Consider the following 21,613-nt stretch of genomic DNA (forward strand, 5'->3'; position numbering starts at 1 on the left):
TGAAGGGTGGATATGAATTTCAACAAAATTAGCTGAAGGAGCTCTTGTGCCAAAATGCAACAAGTTGTTATTCTGACTGAGATGATTTGCCAACCACCTATAGCAATAGAAAGTAAAACATTTCTCCTTTTGCTTCTTTTTGTTCTCAGTGAGACTGTGGAACTTATTTCACACTAATACATTTTCATTTTCACATGGAGTAAAAACTCACAAATCCACTGAGGTACCACTTCGTTCAGTAGCATCAAGCCTTAATTTCCAATCTGGGCTAGGGATAAGAGATGAGTTTTTAATGGAGAGAATGTCATGCCTGCTGGCTTCCACCCATCTACAACTCATTTACTTCAGTGCCTCTGCTCAGCTTGTTAAAGCCGATACTCTGCATGCATAGAAAGTCTCCATCCTCCACGCTGCAAGTCAATGTATTCGGTCTAGGCTCTCACAAAGTTACTTCAGGCTGTTTCTGTGCCTGTGGCGTCAGGGCTATGTAGTTGCCTTTGAACACATTTTTCCCCCCACGTTGTTCAGCAGCAGCAGCAGCAGCAGCAGCCGTGGCTTGCCAAACAGAGACCTGTCGATCCCGAGGCTGCTGGTTAGCCTCTCTGCTGTCTCCCTGCTGAGCTCCCTTATGAGGAACGACAGCCTGAGGGTACCACTTTACAAGAGAAAGAGGAAGCACCTTTAACCCTGTTAAGCTCAGCCCGCCACGTCAGGCTGCTCACGTTGGACCTGCTGGTGAAAAGATTGCAAAGCTGGTCAGATTAAGTAGGATGAAATGTCCCATTATCCCTCCTCGATCCTCGGTCAACAAGCCGCAGTCCCCCAGAGGAAAACAGCTAATTTTGAACAATATCCCTATTTTTTGCTGCGTCTCCTCCTCCTCAGTCTGTCCTCAGATGACACCACATCATCCCCCACATTGCTCAGCCACAACTTATCCAATTGTTGCTTTAGAAATGTAGCATACTTCACAATGACAGTACATAATTGTACTTTTGAATATTTTTACACGTTGGCAGGACACGTATTTTGTTGTTTTCGCTCAATAGTTGAGAGAAAATGTAGACATGAAATGAACTTAGTTGCAATCTTTTGCTGCTAAAATTAATAAACCCCAGCCTGGTTACATCCGTCCTCCTCTATTGCATAGCACATATGCAGTGCACAATGATAACAGCGTCTATTTATCTATTGTTTATTTTGTTACCTCCTTCTTTGTCCCACCTTGTATGGAAATTTTTGTAAAATCGTGACTGTCAAAAGAAGCTTCATTATTATAATAATAAAAAAAATCATTGTTAGGATTAGATGTCTTCTAGAAGTCTTTAGGTTTTATTTTAATCTCATCTGCACATTTGATTGTCACTTTTAAGAGAGAAGGATTTTAGTGTGTGGGCTAACCACTGTGGTTTGCAAACAGAATGTAATCTCAGTTTCAAGAGCGACTTGCAGGTTGGTGACCCCTGTGACTTTTGTGTATATATACAGTGTATTTCCCTCTACACTGGTTTTTGTAGCAGCAGTGAAGTCCTGACTCTTCACAAAAAACAAGTGATTAGACAGGCAAATTTTTCATCTGAATTTCTGCAGTTATGTCTCATAAACAAAATTATTTGTGCATTAACTTCTGAGACAATCATATATAAGAAATAATACATCTAATTTTGTGAAGCTTCAAATTGCAAGTTGTTGAAGTGATTGACAGGAATTTGTGGAATGTAAACCAATCCAATACTGGATGGGACTGTGCTGCTAACGTTAGCATAAGCTATGATAGCATCTAGGACTAGTTTTCACACAGTGAAGAACTACTGTACAGTGGATCTGTTAGTTGTGAACAGGCTGGTTTTGTAGTTTGTTAATCATAATAACTCTTGGCCTCAGAAGTCACACTTGATTACTACTGTAGACAGTAAGCTAGCTAGTAAGCTAAGCTGAGCTAATTAAGCTAACAGGTGCAGCTTACATTAGAGCAGACAAACACAGTCTAATCCATTTCTTAAGCATGTGCTGTTGTGTTTATTATTCCTGTGTTTACTTGCATTTATTATTTCATTATTATCATTTATTTTGGATACAAAATGGTTAAAACTATGGATTTGTTGTTTTGCTTTATTGTTTTCTCCTCCTATCTGGTGTGATTCTGACTGAGCTCGCACACTGAGTTTGCAGAAAGTCCAGCTGTTCCTCTGTTTCATCTCTGTCTGCTGCTTTGTTTGCTTGTTAATGATGTGATGTGTTCCATTTTAACATCAATAAACCATTACTATATTTAATTTGGGGTATTAGTGTAATTGCTTTAAAAAAAACGGCAGTAGTAGGAAGCATGGTTGCCTCTACACATACTTTTTTCACTGTCAAAATCTGGTGCCCAGTTTTTAACTAGATACTTCAAGGAGTGTAGTTCACACCTGTCACTGCAATCTACCAAAATAACCTTAATTGTTATTGTTAGAGATTGAATTTGTCATGCTACACACAGACTCTCCCTAACCTGTCTTTAATGGATGCGTTTGTGTTACTAAAGCAGGTGGTGCATGGCTTGATAAATCACATCTAAATGCATTTGTACTCAATTTCAGTTATTTAGAGCTATTTACTTCTCATAGGACTGGCCAAGTTGAATTTTAGTGAGCATGAACAGCATTTGTGTTCCCCTTAATTAAGCATTGATGTGCTTGTTTTATTGCACCAACAAGAGCTTCTCTTAAACTTAATCCAGTTGCATTATTCTACTTGCAGGGGTTCAGCATTTCATCAGCCAACCTGGTCAGAAAGTATACTATCTTGTCTGTTATGCTGTATTGATTTTTATCAAATAAGTAAAACACAATTCAGATTTACAGCAAGCCATCATTTCCTCCAATCTAGCAGTTGAATAATAATATGTGAAAATTTGTTTGGACACTTCTCTTAATGTCTGTTGATTTTTCTTGCTTCCTCTCTCTTTCTTTGTGTTCCTTTTTTTCCGTCTTCCTTCCTCTTTCTCTCCGCCTATTTCTGCAGGGCCATTGTGTTATCACAGTGCAGCTCGCTGATGAAGAGCTGGCTGCAGATGAGCAGAGCGTCGACTACTTCCTTCTGTTTGCTGGCAGTACACAGAGGCACCTGACCAGCACCCTAAGGAGCAGTCATGGCACCCTGCAGGCGCTGTGTCCCCGTAAGCCACCCCACCCACAGTGCCTTGTACCTTCCTGGTCACCTCAAATCGACTTGTGGGGGGGCAGCTCCACCTGTAGTATTTAATACATGCTAGATCTAATTTGAATTCTGCTGTTGTGTCTGTCCATGTTAACTGCTTCGCAGGTACTTTCATGTAAGCTAGCTTGGATAAATTACCACTAAAATATAAATGCTATAAAGGTATATTATACAGTGAGTGGCCATTTTAGCACCTGTACAGTCTTTTATTGTTCTGTGGAGCATTAGTATTTACATACATGAGGGGGGCAGAGAATTGGAGACACCTGATATAGGGCAGACATCCATGCTGAACTTTTACAGGCATGATATAAGTAGACTTTATGACAGCAGTTGTATTGAATAGCGTAAGATTATATCTGAGTGTCTGGCCAGTGGCTTGCCAGTGATGTACTTTTAAAGATAGAATCAAGATACAGTCAAAATGCTCAAAAAAGAGATTAGATTCAAGTTTATTGTCATTATACATGTGCAACTACAGGTCGCGAAATGCAATTAACCCTCTGAACTACAAGTTGTTTGAGTGTTTTTTTGCGGCTGTCACATTTTTACTCACTGTGGGGTCGCTCTTCACAGCAAATCCTACACTTCCATGGAAACAGCACAACCATGGTCAGAAGTAGAGAGAAGTCAAATGTCTTCTGTGCGCTATAATTTAGATATAATGCCATTAAAAATACACGCAAAGGCATACAACTGTTGAATTTCTTTAATGATTTTACAAAAATGTAAAATCAACATGTATAGCTATTTCCAATTGTTACTAATGCTGGGAAAAAGTGGTGTTTCTCATACTATTTACATTTTTATTTTATTTCAATGCTTGTCTCCTATTTGCTCTTTGTAAACACATAATGCACATTGCCAAAGTCCTTATTTTTTGTCACGACTGGGAGTCATTGCTTTGCAGTTGTGTCAGAGTGCAGATTTTTAATTTTTTTTGCAGAAGGTGGTTACTGCAAAAAAAAAATGCAAATGCAAAAAAAACAGTAAATCATGAAATGTCGCTGCTGCACAGTGGCGTGGTGGTTAGCACTTTCACCTTACAGCTAGAAGATGACTGGTTCGCGTCCCGGCTTTCCCAGGATCTTTCTGCATGGAGTTTGCATGTTCTCCCTGTGCATGGGTGGATTTTTTTCCGGATACTCTGGCTTCCTCTCACAGTCTAAAAATATGCTGAGGTTAATTGATTATTCTTAATTGCCCGTAGGTGTAAATGCGAGTGTGATTGTTTGTCTGTATGTATAGACCTGCGGTGGAATGGTGACCTGTCCAGGTTGTCCCCTGCATTCACCCAAGTCAGCTGGGATAGACTCCAGCCCACCAACGACCCTAATGAGGATTAAGCGGTACAGATGATGGATGTATAAAATGTCACAGTTTTCAGCTTAGATCTGACAAAAGGTTAAATTTCTAAATCCTAGATGACTAGATAAAGTAGTGTCAAAGATCCAAGGATTTTTCTGTTTTTCCAGTTTCTGACTGATAAATGGTGTAATTCTGACAGTTTTCAAAATTTCAATATGCCTTTTAAACCCACCAGTGGCCTTTGGGGATCACATGGTTAAGATGCATAATCAAAACATCAGTCAAAAGTGATTATTGGTTGGCTATTTCTCTATAACCCTGTATGCATTTGCCAAAATGAGTATTAAGAAGTAGTAAAGCTTGCCAAGAGTACAGACAGAAAAAAAATAATTGTATGCAGGAAGAGGATGGTGTTATTCTCCCCTCACATCACACAGAAAGTGCGGAGGTTGTCAGTTATTATTGCAGTTAAAAACGGTAAATCATCCACTACCCCTGTCCTCATCTTGAAACTATTGTTGTGTTTGAGAGAGAGAGAAAAATCCTCTCACTGTAGGTTTTCTAGAGTCTGACTCATTCTGGCTCATGGAGCTTGTGCTCCTTTTTCTACTTGCAAAATTGAACATATTTAGCCATTGTTGTTTATAAGAGCTACTTTCTCTAAGGTGAATGAATGAGCAACAACAGGCAGCACTGAAAGCGTCAAAGATTGCACACAGAAAACAGGTTGGAATATTACAATGTAGTTGTCACTGTAACAATAGTGGATGTGGACAAAATGCCAGGAAAGACATGAAATATGATCTTAAGTGGGAAAGATATTCTTGAAGTCGATGTTTTCCTCAAATGTCCACCTTCCAGACAGGGAAAAAAGAAGGCAGGACATGATAAACAGTTTTATCTTGTTAAGAGCTTGACTGAATTACAGTCATCTGAGGGGGGGATAGGTGGAGGTGTTACTGTCTTCTAATAGATTAGCTCTGCCTCACTGCTTCCTCCATCAGACCACTCTGAGCTCCAGTGGACTGAACTTGTGACTGACCAGAAGGTCGCGGGATAGAATTCCGATGTGGCCTGGGAAAATGGTTGTGGACTCGCTAACACACTACTTTGGCTTGGATTTAGATGCTCTTGAGCAATTAATTTGAGCATTATTATTTATCAATGCTAATATGTATTGCTATTTATTGTCTGACTATTTGCATTGAAATATGACCCTAGCACATAATAGGAAGGCTTGGCAAATGAATGAATCCGGCATGTTCAGAATTTTGTTCCTGATGCAGAGAGTATTGGACTTTCCGCTCTTGTTGTTTTTTTGGAGAGAGTAGAATACCAAGGTGCAATATCCACAGCGTTTGACTAGGCATTTGAGACGAAAGCAAATTAAAGCAGAACGTCACGTAATATCCAATAAATTAGATCCTGGAAATCTGTCAGCACTGTATGTATTTACAAAGCATTGATGCAGAGCCTTTATTCCCTGTGTTCTGAGTGTTTTGACACTGGCCATGTGTGCAGACTGCAGTCCTCTGTGCATTATTTTTGTTGTGACAGCTGAAAAGTCATTTGCATGAAGTTTCATTTAGCTGATAACACGTTGCATTTGTAATATTTGTTGCCGGGCCATGTTTGAGTTGTGACTGAATGGCTATTAGTTAAATTGGACACACGTGTCATTAAGTAAAGTAATAGTCTGAAAAATATTTAGTAATTAGGGTTTAAATTAACAGTGCAGGTCTGCACTCTGTTGTACCTCATTATTGTACATTATTGTCACACAGTGGATTTGCCATTTCACATGAGTAGTGCCCACAAAATTGAACAATAGCTACTTAATTGTACAATTAAATAATTGAAGGACATAATTGATGTTAAATTTAAAAGTGAAATATAAGCTTGACCATCTTGCCCTGAGTTTGACTCATTGCATTAATAAACTCACATTTCGAAAAGCACAGGAGTTACTAATAACATTTGCGACTGACTCGTAATAACTGTGTTGTGTTCAGGTGTGCTGGGACGCACCACAGTGAGTCCGCACACACAATGCCAGGGCCCTGAAACTGAAGCAGCTTGCTGTTTAATAAAATTCATCTTGCACTTAGTCAAACATGCAATTTTTTTACAACTGTCATTTATCCGCTGAGGTGTGTTAAAGTGTCTGCAGCTGAAAAAGGTTTGTGAATTAAAATGAGAAAAGTTTTTTTTTAAATGAGAGCGTAGTCAGCATGTTCTTTCTCTAGCTTACATCCACTCTGTTGACTGTCTGCTTTGGTTTTCAGCCCTTTTGCCTCCTAAAGATGTTTTTTTTTCCCCCCCACAGGATTTACAGGTTGCATGTTTTATATGATTTATTTACTAATTGCTATTGTTGATGAACCTTCTGTCAGTTATTGTGTTGTTGACTGCACTGTAGCAAAAGTCACCACATTAGCTGCAGCAAGCTAACAGCTAATAACCAGATTGTGTAAAGAACAAAAATTCTGCACTTCTTGGTGCAACCGGGAACCCATGACTGCATGAACTGCAGCCCACAGTCATGTGAGTAAAGGGACTTTTCGGCTGAACCGCAAGCTCTGTTTTTACAGAGCAGATGCAATATCTATAATATGTAGAGCCATTTTATCCACTAATTATAACACCTGTTGGACCATGGAAATATGTTGTCCACAGTGATTCCATTTCTTTTTTTGTTGTTATTGTTGTCAGTTGTCAGCAAAATTAAAGTTCTGTTATTTCTTGTTTTTATGATTCAGGCATTATAACTTCATATATCTGTAACTTTCCTACTTTTAACCATGGTTGTGCTATTTCCATAGAGGTGCAGGACTCGTCTTTACCATAAAAAAATGAACCCACAGTGAGTAAAAATGTGATGGTACCAAAAAACACCCTGAAACTGCTTGAGGTTCAGAGGGTTGAGGTAGAAAGGGATTATTTTAGGGGAAAAACATCACAAATATATAACTATGATACAAAGAAGTGAGTCAAATTATATTGGCCATGATTTATTGTGTAATAGCAACAAAAGGGTGACACATCCAAGGGGGGGTGAATACTTTTTATAGGCATTGTAAGTTGTTTTATTTACTATTTTCTATTGTTGATAAACCTTCTGCAAGTTATTGTGTTGACTGAACTGTAACAAAAATCATATAAGCTGCAACTAATATTAGGTTGCAGATTAGGGGTTAAATCAATGACGGGATGGGAACTTTAATACAAGTGCGTAGCCAATTGCTTATGGTCAAAGTTAACATTATAAAAGGCAATTTTAATCATGTACACAGACACACTGATGGTATAGAGCATAACCTATTAATCACTGTGAAAAATGCTATCAGCTACAGCAGAGTCCCTTACAGAACCGCCTACTCTCTCTTCCTCTTTCTCCCTCTTCTCACCCTTTCTTTCTGTGTCCCTCCTCATATTGTCTTGTAGCTCACGACTGCTGTGAGGTGGTGTTGGTCACCTTGTGTTCACTCACGCGAGGCATCCCTGAGGCCTCAGAGGACCCAAAGTCCTGCCTGGGTCGTGTGGCACCATTGGCTGAGCATCGATTCAGCTTTGTTCAGGATTTGGCTTTTGACATGGCCCAGTTTCTGGTGAGCAAGAAGACGAGTCATTTTTATTCCACTGTCAGCAGTAAAATAACACAAAAACTGAAGCTTATGACAGAATAGAAAAATGTGGTTGCCACTGGTTACAAGTGATACAGCAATGTGGGCGGATTGACAGTAAAACAAAGACTGCCATGTTATTGTTTCTTCCCTGACAAGGCGTAATGTCTGACAGTCCTTGGCTTTCAATTATTGAGTTCTTTATCATCCCACAGAAATTTAATATTGAGTTTACTTTGCCAAGTATGAGGACAAGATGTAATAACTTCCTTTAGCATTCAAATTTAAATCTTCTAATGAGATGTTTTTTACTTGAAAAATCTGAACATGCTTTGTTTTTGTCAACACAGCACAGCATCAAATTGAGCTCAGTGCCGATGCACGCTGGCGAATGTGTCTTCCTACATTTCCATTTTTCATTATTCATAGGTATTTTGTTAATGCTCTTATGCTGAGCATCTTAAAGGGAATTCTTCCATTAGACTAAGCCTCAGTTCCTTCTCTGTAAAGCTTGACTCATCTCTGTAATCACCCTCCACACAGGTGAGCACAGCGGGCCGGGTCGATGGCCTCGACGGGGCACTGCTGCTGGATGAGTGTCAGATTCCCCTGCAGGAGTGTGAACGTCTGGACGAGAGCCTGGCGCTGGCCCTTCACCACCTCGTTCTGCCTTCAGGATGGAGCTTACTGGGAAACAAACTAACCAACAGCACTGGTGAGACTGGAGGGCAGTGGACTGTTTGTGCCATGTAATTTACTGAAACAGTAAAATGTCAGAGAATCAGACAGTTTGTCTCTGCACAGATGCAGGAATATACGGACAAATTATAGTCACCACACAGACATAATGACATGTATGGCATCTCTGTTTGTGTGTTTGTCTGTGTGTTACATGCAGTATCTTTCATAGTGTAGACCAGATATCAATGAAGCATTCAGCATTATGTTGCAGCATTTTCAAAACCGCTTGACTCATGAGGAACACTAAAATTACATGTCAAAACAGCAAGATTTGGTCGCTCATTAGTGTAGCGAAGCACAGAGATGTAACATACAGTGTATTGTTTCCAGGATGTCTATCTGTGTACGTGTGTGTTTTGCATTGTGTGTTCGTAGAAATGACTGTCATTTAGCATCTGCCTGTATAGATGAATGTCGTGGCTCGTTTTTGTATTGCTCATTCACTCTCATGCATATCCCTTGTTACTACAGTAGATCAGTGGAGCAGAACACATTTGACATTGAGACAGTGGGACCAGTCATGTTTGGGTTAATCACAGTCAGCTCTTGACAGACACTTGACAGATAATCATGGTCTGCATGAGAGTAGAAGTTATCCGGTTTGAAACACTTGGCTGAAATTGGTTATGACACAGCTTTTGGGAAGAATAATATTAGGGTACCACTTCTGACTGACCTTTAGAGTATGTAAATATAAATCAGCTAACTAAACCAAGCATTAATTACTATCTAGCATGTGATTTAAATCACCAAAGTTTTTGCTTGTTCTTTATTTAATACTAAACATACAATTTCATAGAAAATTGGAGCACATGATGCAGTCCAAGTCTTTTTTTGACCAGCCAACATAGTCCATGCCAGAGATATCTGTAGTAATGGCTCACCTGTGCACACAGATTGCTCTTCTGCTTCTTCAAAATATGAGCAGGGACTTGTGGCATCTACCTTTCATTCTTTCTCCCAGCATCTCAGCTTGTTGTTATATAGCTTATGCATGTAGCTGCCGTAGGCTATGCCATTGCTGACATGTGTCTCCTCAGAAATGTAAATAGAATACAAGACAGCTGTAACAGAGATACCACACAGAGGTGATGTGATACTTGGTTAGTTATTATACTGGATGTCTTGTGTAGAAAAGCTGAAAAAAACGAAAGGAAAAAATGAGTGTGGACCCTGCCATTGGTGGAGATGAGGGTGATATTGTCCAAACAGCCTTAAGGCCGGACGTTGTCATCTGGTATGAACAGGCGAAGAAGGTCATCCTGGTTGAACTGACTATCTCATGGGAGGAAAGGTGTGATGAAGCCCATTAAAGGGAAGATACGAAGTACTAGGACTTTGTCCAGGAGTGCAAGAGAGTGCAAGGAGAGCTTGCTGTCAAAGCTGGGTGTGGAGGCCTCCCAGTGCAGTCTACGCTGTTGATACTCACTGCACTGGGAATATCAGAGAGATGAAGGATAACAACTCTACGCAGGACCATAGAAGCAGCAGAAAGAGCTTCCTGCATTCTGTGGCATAATAGGGACATGAGCTGGAGGTCTGGAGCTCACAGGGAGTGATGTAATTGCCAGCCTGTCAACTGTAGGGTCCAGTACCATGGTCTTTGTGCCCTTGTATGTATCCAATTAGTGGTGATAGTGTTGAATAAAATCTAATGCAGAACATGAACTAAAACTTAATTTTGATTGAAGCAACAGCCAAAGAGAAAACCTTTTAGGTACTATATCAACAAATCATATATACAGCTGAAACATTTTTACTTATAGATGAGTGATTTTTTTTTAATCATCCATTGAGCTCTGTTTGACACTGAGAGGACATACACACCTTTTATGAGTGAAAGTTAAAGGTTGATGTCAGTGTGGTTAGTGTAATTGGTAGCTTATATTTACAGAATCTAAAGCACATCTCTATGGACTTGCATCATACTGTGGTATTAGTATGAACAAGCAGTGCTGAGTCCCTGTGCTGCAGCCATAGCAGACAGCACTTTGGATTGTGAGAAACAGCTATGTCAGTGCAAACAAACATACATTTTTATTAAAACTAAAGTGCCAATTTTCTCCAGCTATTGACTGTGATGATTTTAATCAGTTAAAGGAAGCCAAACGAGCCGATGTGGATGATAAACTTTGCGAGGTGATTGCTTACTGTGAAATAGCATAAACAAGACTTTTGGGAGTAGTTAGAGCGCTGCCTCTGCCTCTGGCTATTGCTAAGATAATAGCTTATGGTTTAACTTGGATTTGGAAATTAGACCAAACCAGAAGAAGCAGCAAAATTTCAGAAATAACTGGCAAAAAAAACGAAGACTCAGGAAATGTATTGCGGAGATTGAAAACCCACACAGTACTTAAAGTGTTTTATTCATTATTGGTTTTCTAGTCGAAAAAGGAAACTCATCAAATCAAAATTTCGGTAATGACCTCCCTCCCGATTTTGATAGACTAAGATCCACTTGTTACCGTGAAAAATGTCTGGGCTTTCTAAAGATGGATACACACACATAGGCTCCTTTGCATTGAAGTCAGCTGTCATGATGTCGATGTGGAAGGCGGCTTCCAGCTGTGGTGAGTGATGTGTGCTCTAATAGGTTGTGCTTCACAATATGTCACTGCTTCAATACAAGACGCTCAGCTGCGGTGAACTGCAGGGAGGGAAGAGGAGCACAACGCTGCTCTCCATTTATCAGATCTGTCAGATGATGGATAGCAGCAGACTATAGGTGGAGGTGACGGTGGTTTATCTCAGTCATTCCTCACGCTGTGGACACGCTGCAACCACTGATCTCACCATATCCAGCCATTTGTTGTCGTCTGGAAAATTCTCTTCACCTGGAAAGAACTGTGATTGTTATTAAAAATAGTTAACAATTTCCAACTGATTCTCCAGTTTTGAGGAGGTAACTAAATTCAAGGTGAAATTATCTGGATCCTCAGGGTTGTCTGTCTGTACCACTTCAGTATATACCTTAACAAATGCAAAAGGTAATTTCCACAAAACTCACCAAACCTTTTGAAAACTTACTAGTCTTCAACCATGCTCGCACCTGTGTGAAGCACAGCAGTTCCATGTCCTTAATGATAGTGTCAGCACTCGGACATTCTCAGTATTGCTGATATTATACTGATGCTTTTTTTGATATAATGGTTATTGTATTAACCATCTTAGTATAGTGCTTAAGCAAATATTTGCCAATTACCATCAAACATATTGTCTCCTGAAGTTGATGGAAATGGTATTCAATTTTTTAACCAGTGAATGATGATGGCACTACTTTAAAAATGTTTCTAGTTGTTAAGATATTTCACATAAAACCTAAAGAGTTTATGGTGACCCTGGAGGAAAATTTAGGTTCTTGCCAAAGTTGGATTCATTCTCTAGTTGCCCTGATTGGACTGAATTTCACTGCCGTCCATCCATCAGTCTCAATCAGTGTTGTGCACTGACAGACAGACTGATACTGCCATGTAGAGAATTTCAGGATTTCATGCTTTCTTCTGTTTTAAGTTGTTTTAGGCTCAATACCTTTGGGTTTTGGTATGTTGAAAAAGAGAAAAATGAACACTTTGGATTAAGAATAATATGACTGGATAAGAAGCTTAGACTGAATATAAAGACGTAAGATGCTCTGTGAAGTCAACCACAGGTTTGCTGAGGTACAATCTTTGAATCTCAGTGAGGAGGATCCAGCCTTTACCATCCTGGCAGCGCTTAACTCCCCCTGTCTCTGGACTTATCAAAAAATTAGAAAAGAAGGAGCGTATATATAGACATTTGTCACAAATGGGGTAATTAGCTTTAGAAACCAACACAGTTCTTTGTACCAGGCTGTATATATGTATTTTTGCTCTAAAAATGGGCATTTTAACAGTGGGGTTTTCCAGGGATTGATTCACATTTTGGCTATTCAGTGAACCACAGTTTTTGGCACTTCTGCATTGGCTCAAGTTTTCAAAACTGGAGGTTGCCGCTTGATAAGAAGTACGAAAAACACTTTCCCATTGCATAACTGGTAAAGCTAACTAGCAGCCATCTAGCTAGGATCTTTGCCAAGTCATATTAGAAACTGCTTTGTTGGCTCATACTGACCAAACATTCTGTTAAGCAACTTTGTGCTGGCAAGTCCAACACTGCAACAGTTAGCTATAACTGCAAGTTGAGTCTAAGAGTATGGAAATGACACAGCTGTCAGTTTTTTAGGAACCATCAACAAACTTGGCTGCAAAGCATTTCCTGCTGCTGTTTGGCACCTCACATTCCAGCCCAGCTCGGCCAAGTAGAGCATTAAATTTGACCAATTATCTTGAGGTTCATTAGGGCAGGCTGGTTCAGACTGGCCCGCGGGAAATGGACTGAAGCCTCTCATCAGCATACACAACCAGCATTGTAGAAGTTGTCTAATGATTATTGTTGTGCTGGAAACAGAGGAAATGTGTTTTCTGCCCGCTTCATTGTTCTGTTGCAGTTTTTAGTAGGTTTTTTCTTTTATTTCACTCTTTTCCAACTGATGATATCTTGCAGCTGCACAAGGCAGAGTTAAATAGTCTTACAAGGAATCACCGAGGAGGTGCTATGTAGAACTGCTTGTCTGTTTCTAACCAAAAAACTATTAGGTTTTTCCTGTTCATTCAAATAAATACCTGGTTTGGTATATGAGCACTGGAGGAAGAAAATCCTCTGCTCATAGGCAGTGACAAATGAAATCTGAAGAATAAAAATCTAATTAGTTTTCTGTCACCATAAATAACCACAGACCTGCTGGTTTGATAAACATTTGCATTCTAGGTGCAGTTTACTGACTCTGCATTACAAGACATCTGGGTACTGAAGTTGAACATTATATCGAACTAGCAAGCTTGCAATGTTGTCTAGTGTTTTAATTTGTCAGTTTTGACTTATTGCAGTTTTTATTGCTCTCTAGTGATCTGTATGTTCTTCTTTTCATGGTGAATTTATCATTTATTGCACTCCAGGACTCAACTTCCCACTCATTTAAACAAGGGCATCCTTATGTCAGCATGCCCTTTTAAATTGACTATAAATTTGCCAGTGGTTGGGCAGTAAAAGAGATTAATATTAACAGAAAAGTTTGGGCAACTCCTGTAGACCCGGCAATGTTTTCATAATCTCTCCCAGAGAACACAGAGAGAGATTTAATTACACAGATTCAACTTGAGATGAGAAGATCTCCAACAGCCACCAACCGCTCAGCCAGGCTTTAGCACTGGAGGATGCATTACTGGCAACCTGTTGCTTTGGCAGAAAGATGGAGGTGCACGTATGTGTGTGTGTGTGGGTGCCCATGAATCTCTGTTATTGTCTTGTGGATGTTCAAAGGGGAGGGTTTCAGTGTTTGATGGTGTTATTAGGACTTTGACTGATATACTGAGACTATAATGGACTTAAATTAAAAATGGGAGTTTAGGGCACTTGTATGTGGCTCACCTTTGCTGAAATGAAATGGTGTTGTTTGATTTAGTCACTTTATTTTAGTTGCTGTGATTTGTTTGTTTTGTTATCACATGGAAGATGCTATTTTAGAGGCTTTTCCTAGTCACTGGAAGTGTCAAAATCTTGACACATTCTGTAATTTCATGCACAATTAGTCAGCTTACATAGTGGATTTATGCAAAAAGAGAAAGTTTTGGCCTACAAATATTTGAGTGGGTCCGTTGTTGAAGGCAGCTTGACAGGGACAAGCTATGATTTTATCCGTCTGTAAATGTGTAAAGGTCTGTTGTTTACTGGGCCACTGTGGATCCTGTACTGGTTTAATTAGGAGGCACTGTGGTGTTGCCAAGCTGCCGCAAGTGATGGTATGTCGGCTACTGCACCACAAATTGGCTGCCTGGACTGCTGCACTTTCTTTTTTCATTCTTTCTGTATTTATTTATGTATTTCCCATTTTCTGTCTCTTCCTCAGACCTGAATCCCCAGGAGACTCTGCTACATTTTTCAGCACGTCGAGGTCTCTTTCGTGTTACGCACTTCTTGTTGCAGCAGCCTGGAGCCAGAGAAGCCCTGCGATTGTCCAACAGACAAGGCTACACTCCGTCTGCTATCGCGGCATTACGAGGACACGAATGCCTCCATGAGCTCCTTACAAAGTAAGCACCAAGATTATCCTTTAATGATGAGCAAAGGCTGTTTAGATTATACGGTTACAGAAAAGTTATTTTCAGTTTTGAATCAAAAACAATCAAGTTAATATTTTACATCCTGACTACGGAAACAGGCTGTTTCTCAGCAACAAAAGGTCTGTCAGTTTGTCCAAACTGTTCTCAAACTTTGTGACAGCGCTGAGTTTCAGTGAACATTGCCCCCTTCTCTATACAAACAATTGCATGTCAACGTATCAGAGGTCAAATAGCGTGGTTCTTCCTTTATTTATATGAATGGTGTTTGTTTGTTGTCTTCACAGAACAATAGAAGTATTCAAAGAGCATCACCATGAAGCCACGCAGCAGCCTAGCTTAGCACTTTCAGCTGCAGTCGGATAGTTGAGGGCAAATTGAAAAGTTTGTGGGTTGCCAGCATTGTTCCGAGACAATCCAGAGTGATGGGAAACTATTTTGCAACACAAAAGCCTTGATGCTGCGTTTGCTAACCTGTCGTGGTTTCCAACATCTCACTATGCACATCTCTGCATTAATTCAAACACACAGCAGTCTTGTCTCTGCACAGTTTAATGGCAAAGGGATGTATATGTTTAGTTTAGAGTTGCAGGAATTATCGTTTCTAATGCCTTCTTTCTGAGTGACTAGTGAGGTCAAATTCTCTCATTCCTTTATAGTGAATCATTAAGCTGTGGATGAAAAAACTGCTTTATAGTAAATGGGCTGAGACATAGCTTTAAGTGGAAATGGACCACTTTTATGTCTTTTAAGCAGTCTCCTTATTTGTTGCCGAATAGTTTTCACTTAAGTCAAAATGAAGATGCCACAAGCTGAAAGACAACTACCACTTAGTGAGCGTTCCTGTTGCCAAGCTTGCACTGAAGTTGCTTTACAACCTCCAGCTCTCTCTTTATGTGCTGGTAATTACATTTCCCTCTTGAAAAGTGAAGTCACTTGCAGCCTGGCTGGTTACCTCAGCTGCCGGCGCTCAGAGCTAATGCAATCCACCCAGGATTACGCAAACAGATCTCTCTGACTGGGAGGTGTCTCCCCTATACAGTGCTATCTTTATGAAAAGAAACACTGCACATACTTTACCTTCAACACTTATAGCAAATGCAAGAAGGAGGGGATGGTTTCTTGGAAAGCTTATCAACTAGGAGTGGTCTTAAAAAGGGTATATCAGGGTGTATTTTACTGCTGGGAAGGAAGGTATCATTTTTGTTCCACTGGCCACAGTGTCTGGATTTTTTGTTTTTTTTTTTACATTTACTAGATACTTGATGGAAACTCCATCGGGTTGCTTGACTACTTGCTAAACTCCTAGAATAAAGTGGAGTTTATAACAGTTAAACTTCTTGGATAATTGAAGGAAAACTAATGTGGTCTGGCTGTTCAAACCTTCTCTCAAATGCAGTTCTGTTTTTTGTTAGCCAATCCTACTATAGACTCTTCAGGGTGATCTAAGTGTTTATTTCACGGCAGGGCTGAGGCGGATGCTGAGACGGACAAAGGGACTGAGACTGTTCAGCTGGTCTCTACGGTCGCTCGGGTGTTTTGCCATCTTCCCAGACTGAACACACACACTCTGACGCTGAACATCCACCCTGGGCATGATGCTCCGACCCTTCAGAAGAGTGTGGAGCAGCTGTTGCACTTGATACGCCATCTCCATGCCAAGGTGACTCACGCCACCCTGCCCTTTTAGCACGCTATCTCCATTCATATTGGCTTTATTTAGGAGCTTTGCTGCTGCCGAACATTGTTGGATTGTTTATCTTTTCACTGGCCTCATTTTTTAACCTTCAAACTTCGTTTGTATAACCAGTGGAACACCTTATGCAATCACAGAGTTGGCTCTTGATAAGAACTAGAGAGCAGTTCTGTTGGTTTCTGTAAAGGGAAAGCTAACATTTATCCTCCTCTTTTTCTGTATTCTGCAGGGACTTTCTGTACTGAAGCTGCAGTTTGATTCTCTGCACACTGCTGCTGAATGTTTTGATGCTGTAGAAACGGAGCTAACCTGTCTGGAGCGACTCCAGCAGCCTGCTACAGCATCACAGTACTTGGACAGAACAACTGAAGGGAGCAGGGCAGAAAACTGCCCACTGGAAAACAGCAGCACTGTTGAATGTGGGCCTGCTGAGAATGGGAATGCAGAGAAAGACAGAGGTTTGCCTGTGAGTACTCCAACATCAGAAATACGCCCCCAGGAGCATGGCCTCGGACCCCCAGAGGACTGGGTGTGTCTTAGTTCAAACACTGAGGGAGAGCACTGCCAAGCAGAGGAGGAGGGAGAACGGACTGTTGTTTCCACCCAGAGTTTGAGTTTGTGTGGCAGGAGTGACAGAGCACCAAGTGAGGCTGAAGGGGAAAGCGTCACTGTGGGAATCCTGCCACCATCAGGTTGTGGTAAACAGGCAGAGGAAACTGATAGAGGAGAGGCTGTGATCCGGGAAGGACAGGAGGCCAAGAAGGGAGAGGACAGATCCGAGCAGGAAGCAGAGGACAGCACTGCCAGGAGCAGGGAGGAGGAAACCAACTCAGAGTCAACAGACCTCAAAACGACCAGTGACGATACGAAAGCTTCAGTCATGGGTCAGTCGCCATCTTCAGATTGCTCCCAGGTTTCAGATACGTCTGATTCTGAAATGAAGGAATGCTGCCAGGAAGGAGGGAATGTCGAGAAGGAAGTAATAAAATTTCGCCAAGAGCTCTGTGACGAACTCTTTCTAGATGAAGACAAAATACAGTCTGAAGGGTTAACAGACCCTCTGTCAACTCCAAAGGACCTCCCCAACCCATCGCTGATAGACTGTGGTGATGTAATCAAGGAACCTAAATCTGCTGTTCCGTGTCTCTTGATAGAAGGCCTCCGTGAGGGGGAACCTCCACCAGATATAAACAGCCTAGAACAAAACCAGGAAACAGCTGGTAGGGATTACGCTACAGAGCAGCAGTGGGGCTTGGCTCCAGAAACTGGTTGTCATTCTGGGAATTGTACTGAAACAGTGAGTAGTAAAGAGCTGGATGGAGAAGATGTAGCTGAGCCTTCTGGATACAGTATTGAGAATTTGCCTGTGGATGAACCTGAAAATATACCTGATTTTCGGACAGCTGGTATCTCTGTAGTAGAAACACAGACAGAATCATTTAACTGCGAGCTATCATCTGAAAAGATGCCGACTGAAAGACGCACAGATAATGATTCAGGCATGGCCCATGGTCTCTCCAGTGATGATGATGGAAGTTTCAGATCAGTTGGAAGCTCTACATCAGAAATATTTCATCCCACTCAGGACGGTGGCACAACGGATGATCAGGACTCGCTTCAAACCAAGGTAGCAGAACTGTCACTGGAACTCAATATTGAAGAGACAAATGATCTACAACCCAACGAAAGCAAAGAAAGACATTCTCTAACTATGGATGCAGGGCTCCCCTTGGAGCCTGGCAGTGTTGGTGCACTAACAGTGACGGAATGCAACCAGGATGGCACTGATCCCGAATCACAGCTGTCACCCAACATCCAGACAATGGAGGCTTTGAATCCCAAGGGGGCAGAGAAACTGTCCTCGGAACTTTCCAAAGAGGATGTGTCATTAAATCCAGTGTTGTTGGAGAGTGAGGACGCAACAGCAGTGGAGGTTGATGAAAGTGAAGCTGGAGAGATCAACAGCTCTGACCTGAATGTAAGAACTGAACATTCTGCTTCAGAGTTGGGCAGTGATGTCTTATTTGAATCTGGCGTATTTGCCACAGAAGAGAGTAAAGCCACTGGCCCAGTTGAAGAAGATGCTCAGCTGAAAGACACCAGTGATAAATCTGTGGTATTGGAAGCAGAGGACAGTGCAATTTGTGTGCAGTTTTTGCTACAGGATAATTCAGAGATAACAGCAGAAGAGATGTCACCTGAGAATCAGATCACTGTAGATGGAAGTCTTTTGGAAGTAGAACCACCTTGTTCCAATAGTGAAGGATCCAAAGAACCTCAAATTGAAAACCAGATGACTGAAAATCCAAAGACTCATGATGCAGTGGATGGAGGCTTGGAGAGCTGCAACAGTGCAATCCAAGGTGGGTAAACACTAATTAATTTCAATCCCTCTTCAGATTTATTCCAGTTCCACACACTCATATATCACAGGGCAATATGTTTGTCAAAGTCTTATTCCTAAGCAAATATGCTAAATCAGATTCAGTCCTCTTCTGGTGATTAATGGCAAAAGCTCCACAAAGTTAAATGCCATGTAGATCACCATAATTGTGCTCACAGAGGTTTTTAGCTTTTGGGTGACATCCTGTTGTGATATATTGCTGTTGTGATGACATGTTATGCTTGGTCTTTATGCTTTCCGGGGGCTAATTGTCCTTCTAATGAAGATTTAGCATTTAGCTAAATGAAAGATTTAATTATTACATTTTTTAAAAAAGCCGTCTTTTCTCAATAATTTCATCAAAGGTTGACATCAGCACAGTAGTTTTGCCACTTCAGTTCATGCTGGGACAGTTATTGAAATGTTATGTAACAAGAATGATGGAGCTGGTTTATATTGTTGATACCGTAGGACATGATTAGTCTGGCAGTGATTTCATTTAAATTCATATGTTCTGTGTTAGACATGCACATTCTGGCTACAGTATGTCAGCAGGCGCAGTCACATTACCAGTGCATGTGAGCAGGCCAGAAGGCTGGGTTTTGTAAAACAAACATACACAAGCCAGCTGATGTGAGTTTGGAGCAGGAAGTGAGAACTGCAAAATCTCTCGTCTTTAAATGGACTTCCAGCACTCCTCTGTCGGCAATTTTCACTCACCTGAAATAATTGTACTGGACCCAAGTCCAATAAAGAGAGGTCAAGGACAAGGTTAGGGCTGTGCGTCACACAGAGAGTGGGGTGTCATTATGAATCAGTGGATATATTTACAGCATGACAGGGGCCTAGCATCAGGTAATATTATCAACTATCAGAGACAAGCTTTCTGTTGTTTCCTAGTTTGAGTATAAAGACGTGAATATTTAATCTAATCCTTGTTAATGCCTGAAAACAAAACAGTCATTAATTCTTTTTTTTTGTGGAGAGTAATTTGTGAGACTTTTCATTTCCTCTAACATTCATTAAGTCATATTGACTTATGCAATCATACCATGATAAATTCCTTTAATCCCTCTCATAATTATGTAGTACCAAAAACTGGACCATTTGGTTTCTGTTTTTATCATCACAAAATGATTAACTCTTTTCCATTCAAATGCTAAGTGAAATTTGTCTTTCAGCAAAGTTTTACTCATAAACTAATACATACATAGACAAGCTGCTACTTCACTTTTGCACACAGCCTGTTACTGATCAGTACATCTGCAATGAATATATAATAGACCAGTCTCAATTCCTTTTACTCTAAACACTTGCTATTGATTCCTGTACTTGTAAGATTTACCTTTGGACTGATTGCATTGTGTGGTGTGCGCTTCTCCAGAGGTGGATGTCATCCAGTCTGAAGACACTGTAAATGAAGAAAGAGAGGAAGAAAATGGCCAAGCAGAGGGAACAGGCATCACCACGGTAAGCTTAAAGTCTCTATTATTTTTGTCTATCAAGCTTTGCTTTGTTGTTGACGTTGATTAACACCAGTCTAAGATGACTCTTTGTTTGTTGAGGCATTTAAAAACCCTATACAACTTTTGGTATAAAGATGTTAACAAACGCGCAGCAAACATGCGGCCAAGGTGAATATTTGTTGAAGACTTTACCATAAAAAACAATAATAATACATTCTCAGGTACAGTAAACAGTACACTGTCGTGATGCAAGACAAATTTATAGTTGTAGTTTGTCATTAATTCAGTCAAACAAGAACAGATCTCTCTGATGACATGCAATGTTGAACACGATTCAGCTGACTGATTTCTAATATATCCAGTTTAAGAAGATTTCAAGAAAATTTAAGCTTGTGCTTGAGTGCAATCTAATTAGAACATGCATGAAAAGATACATGTAGGTCATGATCAATACATTTTAAGTGGGCTCCCTTAATTGCTAGTTTTACTGCTGTGTTTTAGTAGTACACACAGGTCATCATTGCAGGATAATTGCAAGGTTTTGATATTACTTCACCAATAACAGTGTTTAGCATTGTATTAGGAATTTAATGGTTTTTTTTTTTAAAGATTGGCAGGAACATTCAGGGTGAAAAAATACACCAAAAAAATTGAAGGAAGATGGAAAGGCAAGATTTTTTTACAAGCAGCTTGATGTGCCAACTAGATATTTGCAGAGATTTCAGGAGGAAAGCTGTCTGGAACATTCTTCCTTTTGAGTAAAGTCTTGCAGCTTTGCCTGGTTTTTGTATTTTTGGTAAGTGCCATCATTCAACAAGGAATAAATTACTCTTTGAAGTGTCTTTATGGAAGAGCTATACATTTGATTTACTATAAAATCTTACAAGTTCTCTCTGCTTCATCCTGTGGGAGACTTGTTATGCAGTTCAATTACTAAGCACATGGATGCGATCTTCAGCAGATGAGGCTTTACTCTGAAATGTTGCTGACTGACAGATTCCTCTGCAGCCATAGACTGGAGTGGCTCAGCTTATTCCTGGGTTGTGGTTTAGGTCAGT

General features: G+C 40.5%; 1 protein-coding gene across 9 annotated transcripts in view; it reads left to right on the plus strand.

Moving 5' to 3' along the window:
* LOC111587385 (A-kinase anchor protein 13) overlaps nucleotides 1-21,613 on the plus strand; it is a 107,788-nt gene that overhangs the window by 22,392 nt on the left and 63,783 nt on the right. For all 9 annotated transcript variants that reach the window (XM_055009605.1, XM_055009601.1, XM_055009600.1 and 6 more), the window contains 7 exons: nucleotides 3,007-3,160; nucleotides 7,954-8,117; nucleotides 8,676-8,847; nucleotides 14,800-14,983; nucleotides 16,478-16,673; nucleotides 16,936-19,069; nucleotides 20,474-20,559. In XM_055009605.1, the coding sequence (XP_054865580.1) occupies nucleotides 3,007-3,160; nucleotides 7,954-8,117; nucleotides 8,676-8,847; nucleotides 14,800-14,983; nucleotides 16,478-16,673; nucleotides 16,936-19,069; nucleotides 20,474-20,559 (3,090 nt within the window). The remainder of the gene's footprint in view (nucleotides 1-3,006; nucleotides 3,161-7,953; nucleotides 8,118-8,675; nucleotides 8,848-14,799; nucleotides 14,984-16,477; nucleotides 16,674-16,935; nucleotides 19,070-20,473; nucleotides 20,560-21,613) is intronic.

This window comes from Amphiprion ocellaris, chromosome 1 (assembly GCF_022539595.1).
Source record: "Amphiprion ocellaris isolate individual 3 ecotype Okinawa chromosome 1, ASM2253959v1, whole genome shotgun sequence".
In the NCBI taxonomy this organism is placed as follows: domain Eukaryota; kingdom Metazoa; phylum Chordata; class Actinopteri; family Pomacentridae; genus Amphiprion; species Amphiprion ocellaris.